Source organism: Panicum virgatum, chromosome 9N (assembly GCF_016808335.1).
Source record: "Panicum virgatum strain AP13 chromosome 9N, P.virgatum_v5, whole genome shotgun sequence".
Lineage (NCBI taxonomy): Eukaryota > Viridiplantae > Streptophyta > Magnoliopsida > Poales > Poaceae > Panicum > Panicum virgatum.
In genome coordinates, this window is record NC_053153.1 from 27,051,414 (window position 1) to 27,070,199 (window position 18,786).

The following is an 18,786-nucleotide window of genomic DNA, read 5'->3' on the forward strand; positions in this document are numbered from 1 at the left end:
TCCGGAGTTCATCTTCTGTTAAGTTCTTGGTTCAGTATTCTTAAGTTATTCATTTGTTTATGGGTTCATCGTCTGTTCTCGTAACGGATACTCTGGTAGAGGGCCCCTGATAAAGATGGGTAACCCTACGCAACGCTAGAGTATGTAGTCAAAGGCTTAAGCGTGGTGCTTAGATCCTAGATTGCCTTTGTTTGTCTCGTGCTCCACAGAATTGCGGGGTAGACCGCAGGTGGTGACAGCCCTGTCGGTCCGCTACGAAGCTACTTCGTGGTTAGTGCACTCCCCCTGTCCGAGTACGGCATAGAGCCACGAGCCGAAGGTCCCTAGCAGTACCTGGGTCAGACCAGTGCCCGAAGTAAACAAGTGACGAGCCTAAGTTTACCTTGCCTTGACCCTTAACCTTAGATAAACCACACTACCCAAAGCTCTCCTACTTCTTATTCTCCTGGGTTAAGCTAGCCAGAAGATCGTTACACATCCGTTCTCTATGAAATTACGATACCCTGAATACTCTCCGAGTGAAGTGCTACAACGGTATCTTCCGTGCGCTTGCGGATTATTCTGTGAACGTTAAGAAATACCAACAAAGTAACCTCCATAGTTTATCAGTTAAGGTGAACCCCGTCGGATTACCCAGATAGAAAAAACTTTATAGAGATATCCAAAATCTACTAGAGCAAGCGAGTAGAGTGTCCATCTGGTGGACTGGAGTAACCCTTAAAATTGACCGATTAGGATTAACCCTATCAGGTTACCCAAGTGAGACTAATTTTAAAGATATCCATAACATACTCGAGCAAGCGAGTAGTTGTGCCTTGGTGGAAGGCTGGAGTAACCTTTAAAGTTGACCGATTAGGATGAACCCCGTCAGGTTACCCAAGTAGGACTAACTTTTGAAGGTATCCAAAAACCTACTCGAGTGGGCGAGTAAGGTGTGTCCCGTTCTAAGGACAGGGATGTGGCCTGTATAGTTATCTAGTTTAGATAAACCTTGGTAGGTTATCCCAGTAGGAAAAACTGTATAGGTATCCATGTTGGGTCACCCAGGTCGGTGTGAATCTCATAAGATTACCCTGGTTGGAAACCCTTTGATTGTAGTAGTTGATCTTGATAATGTCAGTTTGATTGCTTCCTTCAATGTAGTCGAAAGGTATTGTGAACCATTGCTTTATCAAAGAGATCAACTGACACCTTTATCATACAACTGAATCAAGGATAAAACTTGCGCAAGTGCTCGATATACCAAGGATTGGGTACTTCGTTACCATCAGCATCAGTAATTCTGTAGGATTCTGGTCTTGTAACTTTAGAGATTATGAAAGGTCCTTCCCATCTGGAATTGAGCTTGTGCAATTCTGTTTCATCTTGAATCCGTCGAAGAACTAGATCTCCTACGTTAAAAGATCTTTGCTGGACATTGCGATCATGATAGCATCTGACTCCTTGTAGATATCTAGCCGACAGAGTTATAGCATTGATTCTTGCTTCTTTGACTGTATCTAACTCAAGTTGTCGAGCTTCATCTGCTTCTCCTTCATGATAATCCTCGACTCTTGGAGATCTCCACATTATGTCTGCAGGCAATATGGCTTCTGATCGGTAAGTAAGGAAAAAAAAGGAGATTGTCCAGTTGCTTTGCTAGGTTGAGTTCGCAGCCCCCAGATCACATGCGGCAACTCGTGAATCCACTTGCCACCCTTTTTAGAATTGGCATCATAGATCCTCTTTTTTAGGCCATCGAGTATCAAGCCGTTGATGCATTCCACTTGACCATTGGCCTGTGGATGAGCCACTGAAGCGTATTTGACTTCATTGCAGGAATTGTCACAGAAATCCCAGAAATATTGTGAGGTAAAATTAAGAACCCAAATCCGTGATGATTTTGTGAGGGAAACCAAACCGATGTATGATGTCAGAGATGAAATCCATTGCTCTATCTGATGAGATCTTTACAATTGGCTTGTACTCGATCCACTTGGTAAACTTGTCGACTACCACCAGCACATGATTCAATCCTCCTGGCGCTGTAGTTAGAGGTCCGATCATGTCCAGACTCCAACATGCGAACGGCCACAACGGAGGAATTGTGATCAGGTTATGAATTGGGACATGAGCTTGTTTGCCGAAAACCAGGGCATCTTCTGACGAGGTCTTCCGCTTCAGATACGGCAGTTGGCCAGAAGAAACCTGATCTATAGGCCTTGCCGACTAGTGTCCTTGATGCGGCATGGTTGCCGCAGACTTCTTTGTGGATTTCCCTTAGGATATCCTTGCCTTCCTCAAGAGTGACACACTTCATGAGGATGCCTGAGGCAGAGCGCTTGTACAAGTTGTCACAAACTAAAACAAAACCTTTGCTTCGCAGGATGATGAGTACTGCTTGAGCGCATTTAGCTTCGACACCCGATGGAAGTTTGAATTCCTTGATGAAGTCAATGAACAGCATCAGCCAATCTTCTTCGGTCATCATCACCTCCCTGACTGTGGTCAAAGCCTCTGCATCGGTGGTTAGTTGATTTTGAATCTTGACTGATGGATGATGTAACTCATGGATGAAAACTCCGGGTGGAACACTGGCTCGAGTAGATCCAAGTTTGGAAAGGACATCAGCTCCCACTTTATCATCACTATCCATGTGGTGGATTTCCAATCCTGAGAACTTGTTCTCGAGTTTTCTGATTTCTTCCACGTACACACCCATTGTTTCCTTGTTGATGTTCCACTCTTTGTTAAGTTGCTGGATGACGAGTAGAGAATCGCCGTAAACCAGTAGTCGCTTGATACCAAGGGAGACTGCCAGGTGAAGCCCGTGCAGGTGTGCCTCGTATTCTGCTTCATTGTTGGAGACTTTGAATAGGATCTGGAAAACATACTTGAGTTGCTCTCCCTTGGGAGAGATGAATAAAACTCCCGCGCCACCTCCCTCGAGCTTGAGTGAGCCATCAAAGTACATTACCCAATGCTCTGGGATATTAAGGGGTGCTGGGATTTGGTTCTCCCGCCATTCAGCTAGAGAGTCGACTAGTGCTTGCGACTTGATGGTTGTTCTTGGCTTGAACTTGATCTCCAAGACTCCCAATTCTACTACCCACTTTGAAATCCTTCCGGTGGCATCCCGATTGTGGAGTATATCCGCCAATGGGAAGTCAGTGACAACTCAGATGTTGTATTCATCGAAGTAGTGGCGAAGCTTCCTGGAGGTGATTAGGATTCCGCAGAGAATTTTCTGAATTGAAGGGTACCTGACCTTTGATTCAGAAAGGACTTCACTGATGAAATATAGTAGTCTTTGGATGCCATAGGCATGGCCTTGCTCCGGGCGTTCAACCACAATCGCTGTGCTGACTACGTGGGTAGTCACAGCGATATAGAGGAGTAGTTCTTCTCCTGGTAATGGAGCTATGAGAATTAGCGGTGACTGGAGGTGATACTTGAGATTCTCGAGTGCTTCTGCCGCTTCTGTAGTCCACTCGAATTTATCTTGCTGTTTAAGGAGCTTGAAGAAGGGTAAGCCCCGATCACCAAGTCTAGACAAGAATCGGTTTAGGGCTTCCATGCAGCCTGTAAGCTTCTGGACATCCTTGACAGTTGCTGGAGCATCCATGGCCATGATGGCATTGATCTTCTCTGGATTGGCTTCAATTCCTCGGTGGCTAACTATAAATCCGAGTAGTTTTCCAGAGGGTATGCCAAAGACACACTTGGTTGGGTTAAGTTTCCAGCGAAATTTGCGGAGGCTATTGAAGGTTTCTTCCAAATTAGATATCAATTGATCTTGGCTTTTGGTCTTGACAACGACACCGTCAATATAAGCTTCCACATTGCGATGTAGCTGATCAGCAAAGCACAGTTGTATCGTACGCTGGTAGGTAGCACCTACGTTCTTCAACCCAAAAGACATGGTCTTGTAGGCGTATGCCCCGTATGGGGTGATGAATGTCATCTTGATTTGATCTTCTTCTTTGAGGGCTATCTGATGGTAGCCTGAGTAACAATCAAGGAAGGATAGCAGCACACATCCTGCTGTGGAGTCGATTGCTTAATCGATGCGGGGTAGCCCAAAGGGATCCTTTGGGCAATGCTTGTTCAGGTCAGTGTAGTCGACGCACATCCTCCACTCATTGTTGTTCTTCTTTTGGACGAGTACGGGGTTGGCCAGCCACTCGGGGTGGTAGATCTCTTTAATAAACCCTGCTGCGAGTAGTTTTGCTAGCTCTTTCTTGATGGCTTATCGCTTGTCCGGGGAGAAGCGTCATAGTCGCTGCTTCTTTGGCGTGGCTTTGGAGTCGACTTTTAGTGCATGCTCGATCAACTCCTTGGGCACCCCTGGCATATCCGTTGGTTTCCACGCGAATACGTCTCGATTGTCCCTAAGGAAGTTGACGAGCTCGAGTTCCTATTTGTCGCTCAAGCCTACTCCAATGATGGCAGTTTTAGAGTCATCTCCTTGTAGTTGTATGGTCTTGGTGCCGACGTCCCCGGCTGGTTTTACCGATGACTGGCTTGGCTTCTTAGAAAGCATCGAGTCCTTGTTGAGGGATAGCTCCTTGGCGGCAGCGAGTATCTCGCTCATGGATCTAGGTACTCGAATGCTGGAGGCATGGACAATTACTTCCTTGTCGCACTCGAAGGAGTTGAGGAGGTCCCCGCGTAGAGAGAGGACTCCTATATTTCCTGGCATCTTGAGGAGTAAGTATACGTAGTGAGGTATGGCCATAAACTTGGCCAATGTTGGTCTTCCCAAGTTGGCGTGGTATGAGGATTCGAAGTCGGCTACTTCGAACTTGATGTGTTCTGTTCGGATGTTTTGCTTCGTACCAAATGTGATCGGGAGAGTAACCGAGCCAATTGGTGTAGAGGAGTTTCCTGGGACGATGCTGTAGAAGGTAGCTTTGCTTGGTGGGAGCAAGCTCATGTAGTTGAGGCCCATCTTGATTAGAGTGCTTGCGAAGATCAGGTTGAGCCCGCTTTCCACCGTCTATGAGTAGTCGAGTAAGCTTGGATCCTTGGACGACCGGATCGAGTACTAGTGGAAATTTTCCTATCTCAGAGAAGCTAGTCCATTGATCCTCCCTGGAGAATGTGATAGGGACCTCACTGTACTTCAAAGGTCTCTGAATTGCCGGTTCAACTGAAAGGATCTCCCATAGCAGCAGCTTTTGGGCACGTTTGGAGAAGCTTGGATCTCCTCCAAAGATGACATTGACTGTTTTCGGGCTTTTGAAACCCGTCAGGATCTTTCTTGTCATCATCGTCGTCATCTTTGTTTGTCTTTTTCTTAGGTACATCTGGCAGAGGAGACTGGAAGGACTTGCGAATGAGTGTGCACTCAAACATCGAGTGGTTACTCTTTTGGGTGGATCAGGCACTTTTGTTGTGTAGGATCTTGTCGAACTGGTCCTGAGGCTTTCCTGTTTTTTTACCACACGGGCTACGATCAATAACCCTGACAATGTCATCTGGCTGACGCTTGCGCGTAGGGTCCCACTGGTTGTTGCTACCTCCACGATTGTTGTTGTGCTTCCCGTTGTTATCGTTGTTACGGTGCGGGAAACGGTTGTGCTCTTGTTCCTCCTTGTCTGCCCAGCGCTGCATCATGTCGCGCAGTTTTACCACGGTTTCCAGACGGTTTCGTCCAAAGTCACGGTAAAGTGATTGGGTGGTGATGCCATCGTGGAAGTAGTCGATGACGTCCTCATCGGAGACGTTGGCAATGGTGGCCCTTGTGTCAAAGAAGCACTTAATGTAGGATCTTATGGCCTCGCCTGGCTCTTGTTTGCACATTGCGAGAGCGTGGCGAGTAGCTACCCGATGTAGATATCCTTGGAAGTTGTCGATGAAGGCTTTCTTTAGATCCTCCCACGAATGTATGGATTCGCGCTTCAGGCTCTCCAGCCAGGTAAGAGGCGCGGGTTCCGGGACCATGGGGAAGTAGAGGACCTTAGTAGCGGTGTCTCCTCCTGCAACATTAATAGCCGGCGAATATAAACGTAACCATTGAGCAGGATCTTGCTTACCATCATACTTTTGGACGTTAGTGGGTTTAAAGTCCTTCGGGTATTGGACGTTGTCGTAAACACTGCTAAGGGCTGGAAACCGATCGGAGTTATCCAAGAGGTGCGCTTGACGTCTTGCATTGATGATCTCCCAAGCATCTATCCCAGAATCGGCTACCTCCTCATGGTTATAGCCACATCCATTATTCTGATCGTGACTTGGTTGATTCCTCGGAGCTAGGTTAGCTGCAGATTGTCCTCCTCTGGGACCCTGGGCGCTAGCAACTTCCTGCTCCTCTCGATTTCTCTGACGTTGCTGTTGACGGTGGTGGCTGTCACAGAACTGCCTAAATTAAACCGGCTTAAGTGCGCTAACTATCATTTTAAGCGTTAATCAAGTTGCAGCGCACTTAAAACGGTGTAATTCGGCAGCTTATTGGGTTAAGGATCGAAAACACTAGAAGTCTCACCCGAAAGCGAGCACGGATGATTACAAGCAGATAAAAGTTTCTCAAATATAAATTACAAAACAGAGCTTAACGAAATGAGTTTATGTAAAATATCAGAGTTCAAAATGCAGTGAAATTTAGATAGAAGTTTGATTTAAAAAATCTCGATACTACGAAGACGTGAGGATGTCACATCGAGCCCACCGGTGTGAATCCTGGTTAGCTTCAACCAGCAACAAATACCTGAAAATAGGGTAACAACAAACCCTGAGTATACTAATATTCAGCAAGGCTTACCCGACTATGGATATACTTAGTCCGCTATCTAGACATGCAAAGCTCTTTGGCTCTGGAATTTATTTTGCTGCAAAGCTACTAATAGTGGATCCTTACTTTCAATATTTTAGCTCAAAGTTAATGTACACATACCAACTAGGTTTGCACCAACATCTAGAACAAGTATGGTGGACTACATTAAGCCTCCAACAATAACATCATCATATTCATCTCATCATCGTTCCATTCTCATTCCAATTCTTGCTACAATGTGACAAAGAGATCTAGGCTCTCATATCCGTAAGTCACGGCGAATCGATCTGATTTAACCTTGCAAGGTGGACCTAACTCACACGCCAAGTGCAACCCCGTCGAGTCACACCGAGCAACTGTTCCCATAATTACCTCAATGTCTGACTCGCGGCCGCAAACACTCGGATGATGAGTCCCACACGTGCAAACACCTTGTGAACCCGTGGACGACTACATCATCCGCCCCTCACCCCTACGCCAGACTAGCGGGTAGAGAGTCAGATTTCGTTGCAATTAGGTAATTAGCTTACCGGTTTCGACTACCTCCTACTTCCAGCATATGGTTAGTACTGTTCAATCCTCGATCAACACTGCCAACAACGGTGCGGTCCTTAACTAACACAGGAAGAGTCTTACTTGCCATTTCTTCCATATCCATAATCAGATTCACCTCCGCCTGGTCTCCACTTTTTTTCCTCATTGATTCATTCTCCAGCAACTTTTCCATAAGTAACAAGGACCTATATCTCGCGAGTGACAGGAATCACTCGACTTCTACCGAATTCCTACTTAGCAAAGCATTTCTAACGGTGCCTATATACTAGTAGAGACTCATAGGTACCTAGGGAGAGACTCCTAGAAACGTAAATGCACAAATACTTAAATAAACATTGAATACTGAAAATAAGGATTATGCTCCAGGGCTTGCTTGGGGTAACACTAAGTCAGTGTTAGTAGAAACAAGGCCTTGGGCCCTTCCGACCTTGGGCTGGGTCTTCATTTGCTCCAGCTTGATAGCATCTCTGGCCCAAGCATGACTCCAGTCAGTCCTTCCATCTTCTGGATCGGCCCACCAGTACACCATCTTCTAGCTCAGCTTCAACTTTGTCCTTTAGTTCCACGCGTCGCGCATCTAGCGTACCTAAATGATATGCAATCATGCAAGCACATGAACTTAAGGAAAACAACACAGTATGCATGAGTGCTCACGATGCAATGCAATGTGATTAACAGAAACAACATGGTTGGACAATTATTTATCGAGTAAACACAATAAACCAATTCATAACGACAACGGTTCGGGGCTGCAATACGAGAGTTCATTCAACTTATTTTAGCCTGAAGTGTTTTCTACTGAAAAGTATCACTAACTTATTTAGAAAAGGCTAAGCAAAGACATAAAACAAGAAAGAGCAATTAAGACAATTTATTTAATCCACAAGTCACAAAAGTTAAATAAAAGCAACCCATAAACTGGTTCTCAAAAGGTTAACATGATTTATACAGGACTAACACAAATTGTTGACTTTAACAAGCAACTATGATTTTTCCAGCATTTATTGATAATAGGAATTAATTAAATTAACCCCAACATGACATACAAGTTAACTTAAATCAAACCATTGCAAGCACTCACCAATTAAGAATTAGCCAAACCTGTCTAGCCAAACAAGAGTTAACATGATTTACCCAAAAATGACATAGCTTGCTGTATTGAACCATGCAGAAAGAATTACTTAGCAATATTTTTGGAAAGTGAAAGCTATAGTTGGGAACTAAACAAATGCAAAAACTTAACTAGAGGACATGGTATAGTAACCAAAATTTACCAGCATGAGGAGCTATTGATAGGGCATGCAATAAAAATTTACCAACAATTATTGATAACAGAAAGCATTTATTTTAGCCTCAACAAGACCACCTGAACAAAAATAGATTTACAAACATGCACATAGCTTCTGGATTTGAAATTTTTACAGTGAACTAAATATGCAAAAAGTAAGATACTGCCTAAATTTCATACTTTTTCAACTTTCAGAACTGCAGATATTAATTAAACAAGCGTAAACAAGCATTACTCATGATTAAATCAATACATCATAGAAAAATTAACCAAACAGTAGGTTTAATATTTTTCTAAGTACAACATGTCAATACAAAGTTGTCCCAATTAATTTTATATTTTTAGTATGCTCCTATCTCCATTTATGCAATTAACAATCTACATACACATTTATCTCGCATAATTAAAACTGTACTGAAAAAATTGTCAAACAACAAATTTCATGGTTCTATCACATAGAGCATAAAAATATACAGCTAACAAAACTGATTTTGTATTTTTAGCATTTTTCTACAATTTACTATGTATTTTCAAAGTTTCAAGTGATTTGGTCCCTAAAACACTATTCCTATGAGTCTATGACATTGCAGAAAACCCCCTAGACTTGTTCCAATTGCTGCACGAGGTCCTTCTCGCGAGTAGGAACAGAGGAGGTGCTTGGGAGCTCGATTTGGCGAGAGGAAGCCATGTCGGCGGCCGGGGAGTGATAGAGAAGCATGAGGAAATCAAGAGCTACCTGTAGGTGGGTACGGTTGGGGCTGAGATGGCCGGAGGAGGCCTGGCGGTGGAGCAGTGGTGGTAGCGGTAGTGGAGCTCGGTTTCCGGCGAGGGGGTGGCTGGTGGAGGTCAGGGAAGGGGCCAGGGAGGTCGAGGGGTGGTGCTATGCTGCTCACCGGGTGCTCGATTTAGGCGAAGGAGGGCCGGAGGGAGGGGATCGACGATGGCCTAGGGGGCGGCGGCGACCATGGTGGGCGGCGGGTGCTCCTAGGCAAGCAGGGGAGGTCGCGGCCCCCTTATCTGGCATGGGGCAGGAGAAGGACGAGTTGGGCATAGGTGTGCTGCCTAGGGAGGGCTACATGGCTGGCTGGGCTGGAGCGAAGCGACGGCGGGCGGGCGACGGCGTTTGGCGGTGTGTCGCCCGGCCAAGCGTCGTAGACGCGTGGCAAGTGCGAGGCACTGCTAGGGAGAGCGGTTTGGGGCGAAAATAGGGGGCGCGAGGGTGGTTTGGCTCATGGCACGGCGCGTGGCCGGCCAGAGGCGGCGCCAACGTGAAGGCCCCAAAGCCGAGGCGGCGATGGCGTGAGCTGAGGAGGAGATGGAGGTGAGGGCAATTACGTAATTAAAGCAAAGTTCAAAATTTCTTTTTGTAAACTCAATTTTTCTCCTTCTTCATGACCTCAAATGAAAAACTTGTGAATACCAAACTTGCTTAAAATTTCGAGATCTACAACTTTTATTGTAGGCACTTTTTCATTTGAAGCCTACTTTAAAAGTTAATTTCAAACTCTTGCAAATTCGAAATATGGCCCTATTCAAGTTTAAACTCAAAATTTTTTCAACTTTTGTGTAGCAAATTTGAAAACTTTGAATATGAAAGTTGTTCATCATTTGAAACCCTACAACTTTGGTTTTAGGCAAAAGTTTATTTGAGCAAGAATTTAAAAGTTATTTTTAAAGCATGTTTTATTGGATTGAAATCTAGGCATCATTTCAGGTGTTAAAGTGCTAGCAAAATTTAATCAAATAATAATTTTTTTGCATGCACGATCAATGCTAATGATGATGTTAAATACAAGATTAATCCTAACTACTGGTAATTAACACCTGGGGTGCTACAGTGGCCGCCCGGTGTGCCGCTTGCTTGCGGAGCCGCTGACGCGGTGGCCCTGGATGGTGTACCGCGTAATGAGGATAAGGGATTTTGGTGCTCGAGTTGTTCGACAACATTGTGGGTGAGCTGAATTATGCGTTCAGTCTCTGGATTCCTTGGTAGCTGCATGAGGCAGAGGGTAGCTTTCGCCATTGCAGCAAAAGGAGTATTGAAAATTGCGTCAGCTGCGTTGTCGAATTCCCGGTTGAGGTCACACGGGTCAATGCGCGCACGTTCAGCCGCTCAGACCCTGTGTTGTTCCCTGCATTGGTTCTTCCCCCTGCGAGCTATTCGCCTAGCTTCATCCTCATCTTGTGGGGTGTTTGCAGTTAGATCATCCTCCGAGATCTGATCTGGACTTTCATTGGGGTCATGCTGACTAAGGGCGTCCGGGTCTTGCTGATTGTGAATGATCACGAAGATCTGATGCTCTGGTGTGTAACTTTCGAGGTCTGACCCATAGTCGGCTAGTTCAGTTCCCCCAGATCCAGTTTCCCGTAAAGGTGTAAGGGGGGGGGTACCGTGCTGATACGGTAGGTCATCGATGCTGGTAACTTCTCGTAGGCTGTCGAGTAGTTCTGCGGGTGTGTAACCATAGCAGGACTTGACTTGGAGTTTTGCCAATGCGTCGATGATCAGATCCAGATTGTCGTGAGATGACTCATTTGAATCCGAGTATATGTCGAAAACGGGTGCCTCCCGACTGGAGGTGGCGAGAGAATTCTTGACGTGTGTAGTATGACCCAAGTTAGTTCCGTGAGAGGAGTAGATGGATTTGATCATCTACTGATAAGTAGATGATGAGTTGCGTAACCCAAAGGTTCCAAAGGTGGTGGAACTCGGGTTAAGATCAATTTGAGTCTGAGTAGAACTCGAGTTGGTGTCGAGTTTCAGCTCGATCTCTTGGGCGAGATCGGGAAGCAGCATGTCTCCGAGATTGCTTGATCCGGCGATGGAGTTGCAGCTTTCTGAAGAAGTCATCTCCGGCTCCTTGGGGTTGGCTAGGTGGCTGTCAAAGCTGCCTGAACCATTGGCGACACAGACCCATGAGCCAAAAACGAATGTGACGCCTTGGGGAAGCGCCATGGTGGTGGAAGCAAAAGTTGCCATCAAATTCGCCGATGAACTCGCCGAATCCCCTACCTGGCGCGCCAGCTGTCGGTGTTTAGCCGCCAAGCCTACTCGCGGATACCCTTAGCAGTAGGATTGTAGGTAAGGGATCGACTACTCTGGAATTCGATGGTGCAAGAAACACAAGGATTTAGAAAGGTTCGGGCTGCGAGGTGCGTAATACCCTACGTCCTGTGTGGTTACTTGTATTGACTTAGGTGTTGATGTTTTGAGGGGGTCCCTGCCCGCCCTTATATACTCAGGGGGACAGGGTTATATGGAAAGTCCTAGCCGAGTACAAATGGAGTCCTACTACAACCCGATCGGTTAGTTTTCTTGTACTTTTAGCTAGTTCTACACCTATTCGGGTAGTTACAAAAGAGGTAAGTTACATCCATGTGCCATCCCTTACTCTAAAACGTTCTATGCCTATGAGCAGTCCCGCTGCCCCGGGTCTGACAGGCGCACCTCCCTCCCTCCCTCTCCCTCTCCATGGCCGGCGCACCTCCATGGCGGCGGGCGGCGAAGACAGCGCGCGGTGGGTGGCGGCCGCCGGTGGCGACTGCGGTGGGCACTGGCGACGTCAGCGGTGGGCGGCGAGCGGCGCGGTGGTCGGCGGCCGGCGCGGTGGCCGGACGGGAGCGGGCTCTAGATGGGCTTGGCAGGCTCCAGATGGGCTTTTTGGGCCCTAGATGGATTTGGTGGGTTTACCCTTTTTTGTTTTTACTATTCTATTAACTAGGCAGTCAGGAAACCGCCTTAGTTAATACTCTATTTACACTGACGTTAGCTCAGAGGCGGTTGGTGTTGGCCGCCTCTGTTAATAGTTTTTAACCGGCTCAGAAAAGATTTTTGTAGTAGTATTTGCTGGAACGCCATGACGCGGAGCAGCCGCAGTGGCGTAGGGCGCGGTGCAGAGTAGCGGCTGGACGGGCTACAACGTAAGGAGCAGTGGCCCAGAGCAGTGGCGGCGCCTCAATGCCACGGCTCCCACCCCGTTAATTTTTTTAATTTTTTATTGATTCTGTAGAGGCAGATCACGTCGTGACCCGTCCCTACAAATCAATTTCTAGAGATGGGTTAGGGGGTTCTAGAGATGGGTTAGGGGGTAATCTACCCCTACAAATGTATTTTTAGGGGCGGTCGCGTTACCCGTTCCTACAAATAGTATTTGTAACAGTGAAAACTAGAGGCGGGTATCACGCCCTCCCTAAAAATACGTTTTTAGCCGTCTCTAAAAACTGTTTTTATAGTAGTTTATTTCAAGTCTGAGGAAAGCAACACAACAATCGGTTCCGCTCTACTGGATGGCCACCGGCGGCAGCTGCTGGAGCGCCACAACACGGAGCAGCCGTAGCGGCGCAGGGCCGCAGCATGGAGCAGCAGCCGAGCGGGCTGCACCGTGGGGAGTGGCGGCCTGGAGCAGCAGTGGCGCCGCCGATGCCACGGCTCTGACCCCGTCGTTTTTTATTTTTTATTCAATCTGTAGAGGCGGATCACGTCGTGACCTGCCCCTACAAATTATTTTTTAGGACGGTTTAGAGGTGATCCGCCCCTACAAACATATTTTTAGAGACGGTCGTATTACATGTTCCTACAAATAGTATTTGTAGCAGCGAAAACTAGATGCAGATATCACGCCCGTTCCTAAAAATACGATTTTCTATAGCTTACATCTACTTTTTTGAAAAGCCACACCTCAAACACAATCTAATCATCCAACTTTACAAAAGATAACACGGCAGGTCTTACCTACCTAATACTGCGTGACAATATTTGTATTTCAGAGAAGTCTTCAGTACTGGTGGCAAAATAATTACCAATACAAAAGCTGACTTGCACTAAAAATGGTTAAGCACTCATGTGCATGCAAGCCTTGTCAGCCTCATCTTTGATGAGCATTCAATGTCACTGTAGCTCTCAGCACTAGTTGTTATTAGGTATTTGGAAATATCTGCATTAGTTTTGGTGAAGAGTGGCTATGCGCGCGTATGTCTTTTTCTTGGCTTATGGTCGGATCATCTTGATTTGATGAAATAGGGAGGCTCTTCAATGCAGGCCTGAAATTGTTGGTTTGGTCCTCCTTGATGGCATGCTTTGGAAAAAAAAAGTCAAACAGTGACGGATGGATACACTTCCGTCGTCAAACCACGCTGTCCTTCAGTACTTTGTGCAACAGTGCAGCTGGTACCGAACATCATTGATCTGATCGCCCAATGGCCCAATGATGACTACTCCCTCTGTCCCGCTTTATTGGTCACTAAAGCCATGTTTAGATCACTTTGCATTTTGTATTTTTAGATTTTTGAAAAAAAATCTTCAACATTTGGAGTATTAAATATAGACTAATCACAAAATTAATTACAGATCTCGTTGTAAACTACGAGACGAATCTAATGAGTATAATTAATTCATCATTAAAGCATGTTTACTGCAGTATTATTGTAGCAATTTAGTGTCTAATCACGTCCTAATTAGGCTCATTAGATTCGTCTCGCGATTTACAGTCCATTTGTGTAATGTGATTTATTTTTTTACTACATTTAGTATACCATACAAGCGATTTACAAAATTTTTATATTTTACATTTTGGCCTAAGGTAAGGAAGCACAACTCCCTCGCAATCACGCTTCCTGAGCGACATGTAAAAGGGGACATAGAAGTACTTTGTTGTCTTTAAACTAAAGGTTCTCCCTTTTATTTTAAATATATATGACGTTTTGGACAAATTAATATAGATGTTTAAAATTAAATATCTGAAGTGGGAAAGAATAATAAAATGTGATCTTGTTAGCAATTTAATGCAAGGGGAGAACCTATGATGTTCCTACATGTCATGCACTCTTACGCCCTGTTTAGTTTTCAAAAAAAAAATTCATAGTATCCGTCACATCAAATCTTCGAACACATATATGGAGCATTAAATACAATTAAAAAAATAACTAATTACACAGTCTAACTAATTAGCACGAGCTGAATCTTTAAGCCTAATTAGTCTATAATTAGATATTATTTGTCAAGTAACAACGAAATATGCTATAGTACCAAAATCCAAACCTTTTCACCAACTAAACACACCCTTACTTTCGAAAGAGTCAGACGGTGATAGATCAACTCATATTTAACTAAACAGTAGCTGCTGTTGTGTACTTCTATACTTTTTGCCAATCGGATCGTAACAAAAGGACTCTGCTATTTTTCATAGTTGAAAGGTGCAAACTTTATTGTTTTGATGCAATCATAGGAGATTAAAACGAGGAAAACAGCTAGTGCAGGTTGATGCAGTCTTGATAGTTTGGGACAACGAGGATGATAGAGGAACTTGAAAACGTACATGCACAGGCAGCGCCGCTTTCTGCAATGGATATACAAACATTGTTTTTTTTTTGGTCCAAGACAACCATTAATTATTAGAATGACTCTATAAAAGTGCCTAGAGATGGACATACACGCACATTGTTGGATATGATTCGACTAATTATAATAAAGCTTGAATGGCATAAAAAATTACATAGGTACATTCCTCCAAATGCTTAAATGGGGACAGTTAGTAGCTTCCTTTTTGCTTTTCTTTTATCTTTCATTCTTTGATAAACAAGACATGGAGCGCATCCAGCCCGTGCGACCACGCGACGCCTATTGATTGTGGACCACAGGTAGATGCTCAATAGGGGGCAGCAGAGCAGTACTTCGTACCATAGGGGAAACAAGGAAATCCTTTTGCAGGCTGCAGCATGCGAATGCATGCAACATCATGAAAAAAAATAGTCCAATTTACACACTTAAACTATTATAAAAATCTGACTTTCATGCTTTAATTACAAAACTGAATAATGGAGGCCATCTAACCGGCTAATCCGATTAAATTAAACCTTTAGGTGATTTTTTTTATTTTATAAAAATAAAGATATTCAAATTTAGACTAAAAATTATAGGTAAGTTATATTAAATGAAAACATACTAAACGGGTGCCGGTACTTTTAGAAAAATATGATATATTTATTTGTACCCCACTTATCAGTTATTCGTATCATACGTTCTTATGCTTATGTTATTTGTTTGCTTGTAGTTATACCTATTACATTCAGTAAATAAGATCCAAATAGAGCAACAAAAAATAAGTTACAATTGTTTCATATTTTTATTTAAAATGAGTTAGATTTAATTTTTTAAATCTAACCAGATTTTTTATTTTTCTTAAATGTGAAATCACATTTAACTACCCAAAGGATCAAACTTGTCGGATTTTAACAGTTGGATAGCCCTTGTTATGCAGTTTTGTAGTTGGACGTTGAAAATTGGATTTTTGATAGTTCGAGGGTGTAAGCTGAATTTTTGTTCTAAAAATACAAAACAAATGAGTACACTTTGTATGTATTCAAGAGAAATCACAAAATTGAGAAGACCAGTTTACAGCACAAGTGGCCTCTACCATATTACCATGTAACAATATGACATGCTCTCAAGGGTGCAGTATGTGGAAAACTGTGTGGTGCCTGTATACAATATACACTACCGTAGCACACCCATCCATGCCTTGCCTGTTGTCTCCATCACCAAGATAAAGTATTTTCACATGAATACATGCAACGTGGTGTTGATGACGGTGTCGGCTAGCAGCTTGTACATCTTCTCCGTGGGATGGATTGCGTCGAAGAACACATACTTGTTGGCGTTTCCACATAGCATCGAGGTGCTGAAGCTGCAAAAGTAGCCTGCCTCGAAAAGCCCTGTGCCACAGCAACCTTGCACTGCATTCTCAAATCCTGCCCACGCACCAGGAAAGGGAAAATGATTACATTAGTAGCTAGCCTCTTTGCACTGCAGTCTTGATTATTACTCTCTCCATTCCAAATTATAATCCGTTTGAACACATGTCTTATTTAAAAATTTATATAGATATAATCAAATTTAAATCATTCTTAAAGAACTTTTATTAATAAAGCAAACCACAAAAAAGTGAGGTTTTTCCCAAATTTTCAAATAAGATGAGTGGTCAAATTTGAAATAAAAATGTCAAATAAATTTTAATGAACGGAGGGAGTAATTACTACTTCCAATTAATGATATATAAGAAGGTTCAGAAAAGAAAAATAGTTAAATAATCATTGCTTTATACAATACTTTGTATACATCCTAGTAAAGTTTTAATTTAAATCTGCCAATATGAACATATATACAAATACAAGAGTACTAGCAATCACGAACATGTCAACCGAAAAACTGTGTGCAAAGCGAAGAGAAGAGCAGCGGCAGAAACTTGTAGTAATGAGTTGAGGGCACTGTTGAATGAATTCTGCAGCCGCTGGCTGCGACGTGTTGCCAATACATGGGCATGTGGCGCGCATGCCGGCCTCTAGCTGGCTCGCTCTCCGCGGAGCTGAGCAGAGCAGAGCGCCATTTATTAATGCAGAATCGGAGACGACCACCCCACATGAATGCTGCGAGCTACCGCCAGCATTGCATGGCAATCTTGTGATGGTGCAAGAAAAGAATCAATGGAGTGAGTGTGGTTACCGTAGTCGGCCGGCCTGTTGACGACGGCGGCGAGGAGCTGGTAGGTGTCGGCGAAGACGAGGTGCAGCCCCGGGAGCTGGCTGTTGAGCTTGGCGACGAGCTCCTGCAGCTTGGCGTTGAAGGTCCTGGCAACGGCGTTGTACTGCTCGTTGCACTCCCCGGGGTCGTCGCGGTTGCCGATCCGCTCGGCGGGGAGGCAGCCCATGGGCGTGAGGCCCGTGAAGTCCATCTTGCGGCCGCCGAGCGCGTGCACGCGGCGGATGGCGGCCTCGGCAAGCCCCAGCAGGTAGGCCTGGTACTCGCCCACCGTGTACTGCAGCCGCCGCTCCGGCAGGTTGTAGTAGTTCTCGATGAAGTCGTTGGTGCCGATGCTCCAGATGTAGAGCGCCTCGCCGATGATCTCCGCGGCCGCCGCTTCGCCCTTGGCGGCCTTGAGGCGGTCGGTGTACTCCTTGAAGTAGGCCAGCTGCTGGGCCAGCGTGATCACCGAGAGGACGCCGGCGGTGGCGTTGTCGAGGCCGGTGGCGGCGGAGGCGAAGGAGACGCCGGCGGCGAGCTGGTCGATGGTGCAGTTGGCGTCGAGGTAGGCGGGGATGGAGGGCGGCAGGCCGAAGGCCTCGGAGATGAATTCGGTGGCGAGGCGGCCGTTGGAGAAGCGGCCCGTGGGGAGGCCGTTGGCGTAGTCGCGCCCGTACGGCCAGAAGTTGCTCCGCGCGACGGTCGGGATGAAGTTGTTGTTGCCCGTGTCCACGGACGAGTCGCCGAACACGATGATCGCCGGCACCTTCCCCTTCCCGGCCGCCGCCAGTACTCTTCCGCCGCCGTGAAGCAAGAAGCAGGAGAAGATCAACCACGGCAAGTGCCTCCGGAAGTGGAGTGCCGACGACATTGCAAACAACTGAAGACGACGACGATACGGTGGTAGCTTCTTGCAGTGGTGTATCTGACGGGACGGGTAAGGTGCGGTGCTTATATATATGCGTCTGTACACTCTACACTGTGTAGTGGAGCAGATACGTATACATAAGGACGTCGCGTGGTTTGTTAGGATGGAGAAACGATTATTCATGTGTGTATCTATAAGTGCACTGCAAGGCTGCAACTACCGGCGATAACCTGCAGCGCTAATATAATTGCGCCGTGCGTGTTCGTGTGATGATCGCGATGGCATTAATTAGGGTGGCGAGTGATGGGAGCGCGAGAGAGATACTGTAGAGAGGAGAACGATGCTTCTGCTCAGCTGCATGTGAGGCGCGCGCTTAATATAAGACAGCGCATTTAATCGCCGCCCCTCACTCGCTGCCTTTATGGAAAGGGCAATAGAATAAAGCCATGCTTTGCTAGTTGGATATGATGCCGATGAGGAAGGGTCTATTTGGCAGTTTTACACCACCAAAATCAGCACCACTTCCAAAAATTTTGTCAAAATAGATCACCTTATTCTATTTCACAAAAAAGTAGATCCACTCCACTTTTTTTTGGAGCATCTCAAGAGCTACTCCACCGATTCCTAAAGCTAGTAGAGTTGGGATTATTTACCCACCATACCACTGGTAAGTGGGAAAAAAACGGTTCGATCTTATATCCGTCACAGTCAACCTTGATCTTCATCTTCCCGGCTGCTTCCCGTCAAATCTTTTTTTGACGAACCAACGGGGGCAAGATGCCCACCTGAACTTGAATTCAATCGGT

The 18,786-nt window shown here is 45.4% G+C and overlaps 2 protein-coding genes across 3 annotated transcripts; both read right to left on the minus strand.

Moving 5' to 3' along the window:
• Positions 1-4,396: 4,396 nt before the first annotated feature.
• On the minus strand, positions 4,397-4,930 carry LOC120688914. The gene has a single exon (XM_039971263.1). It carries the CDS (start codon positions 4,928-4,930, stop codon positions 4,397-4,399), a length of 534 nt encoding a protein of 177 aa, XP_039827197.1.
• Positions 4,931-15,900: 10,970 nt separating this feature from the next.
• LOC120692218 (GDSL esterase/lipase At2g04570-like) lies at positions 15,901-18,207 on the minus strand. 2 transcript variants are annotated; one of them, XM_039975461.1, is made up of 2 exons: positions 17,095-18,193; positions 15,901-16,343 (listed from the first exon to the last, which is right to left on the minus strand). In XM_039975461.1, exons 1-2 carry the CDS (start codon positions 18,161-18,163, stop codon positions 16,150-16,152), a joined length of 1,263 nt encoding a protein of 420 aa, XP_039831395.1. In that variant the 5' UTR covers positions 18,164-18,193; the 3' UTR covers positions 15,901-16,149. The 2 variants fall into 2 exon arrangements, with proteins under 2 accessions (XP_039831395.1, XP_039831394.1); XM_039975460.1 differs by lacking the exon at positions 15,901-16,343 and adding an exon at positions 16,350-16,957 and having other exon boundaries at positions 17,095-18,207.
• Positions 18,208-18,786: the final 579 nt, after the last annotated feature.

Coding starts and splice junctions, on each gene's coding strand:
- LOC120688914 (XM_039971263.1), bottom strand. CDS start 4,930: ATGGGCCTCAACTACATGAGCTTGCTCCCACCAAGCAAAGCTACCTTC.
- LOC120692218 (XM_039975460.1), bottom strand. CDS start 18,163: ATGAATAATCGTTTCTCCATCCTAACAAACCACGCGACGTCCTTATGT. Junction 16,958..17,094: donor CAACAGGCCGGCCGACTACG/GTAACCACACTC, acceptor TGCTCTGCTCAG/CTCCGCGGAGAGCGAGCCAG.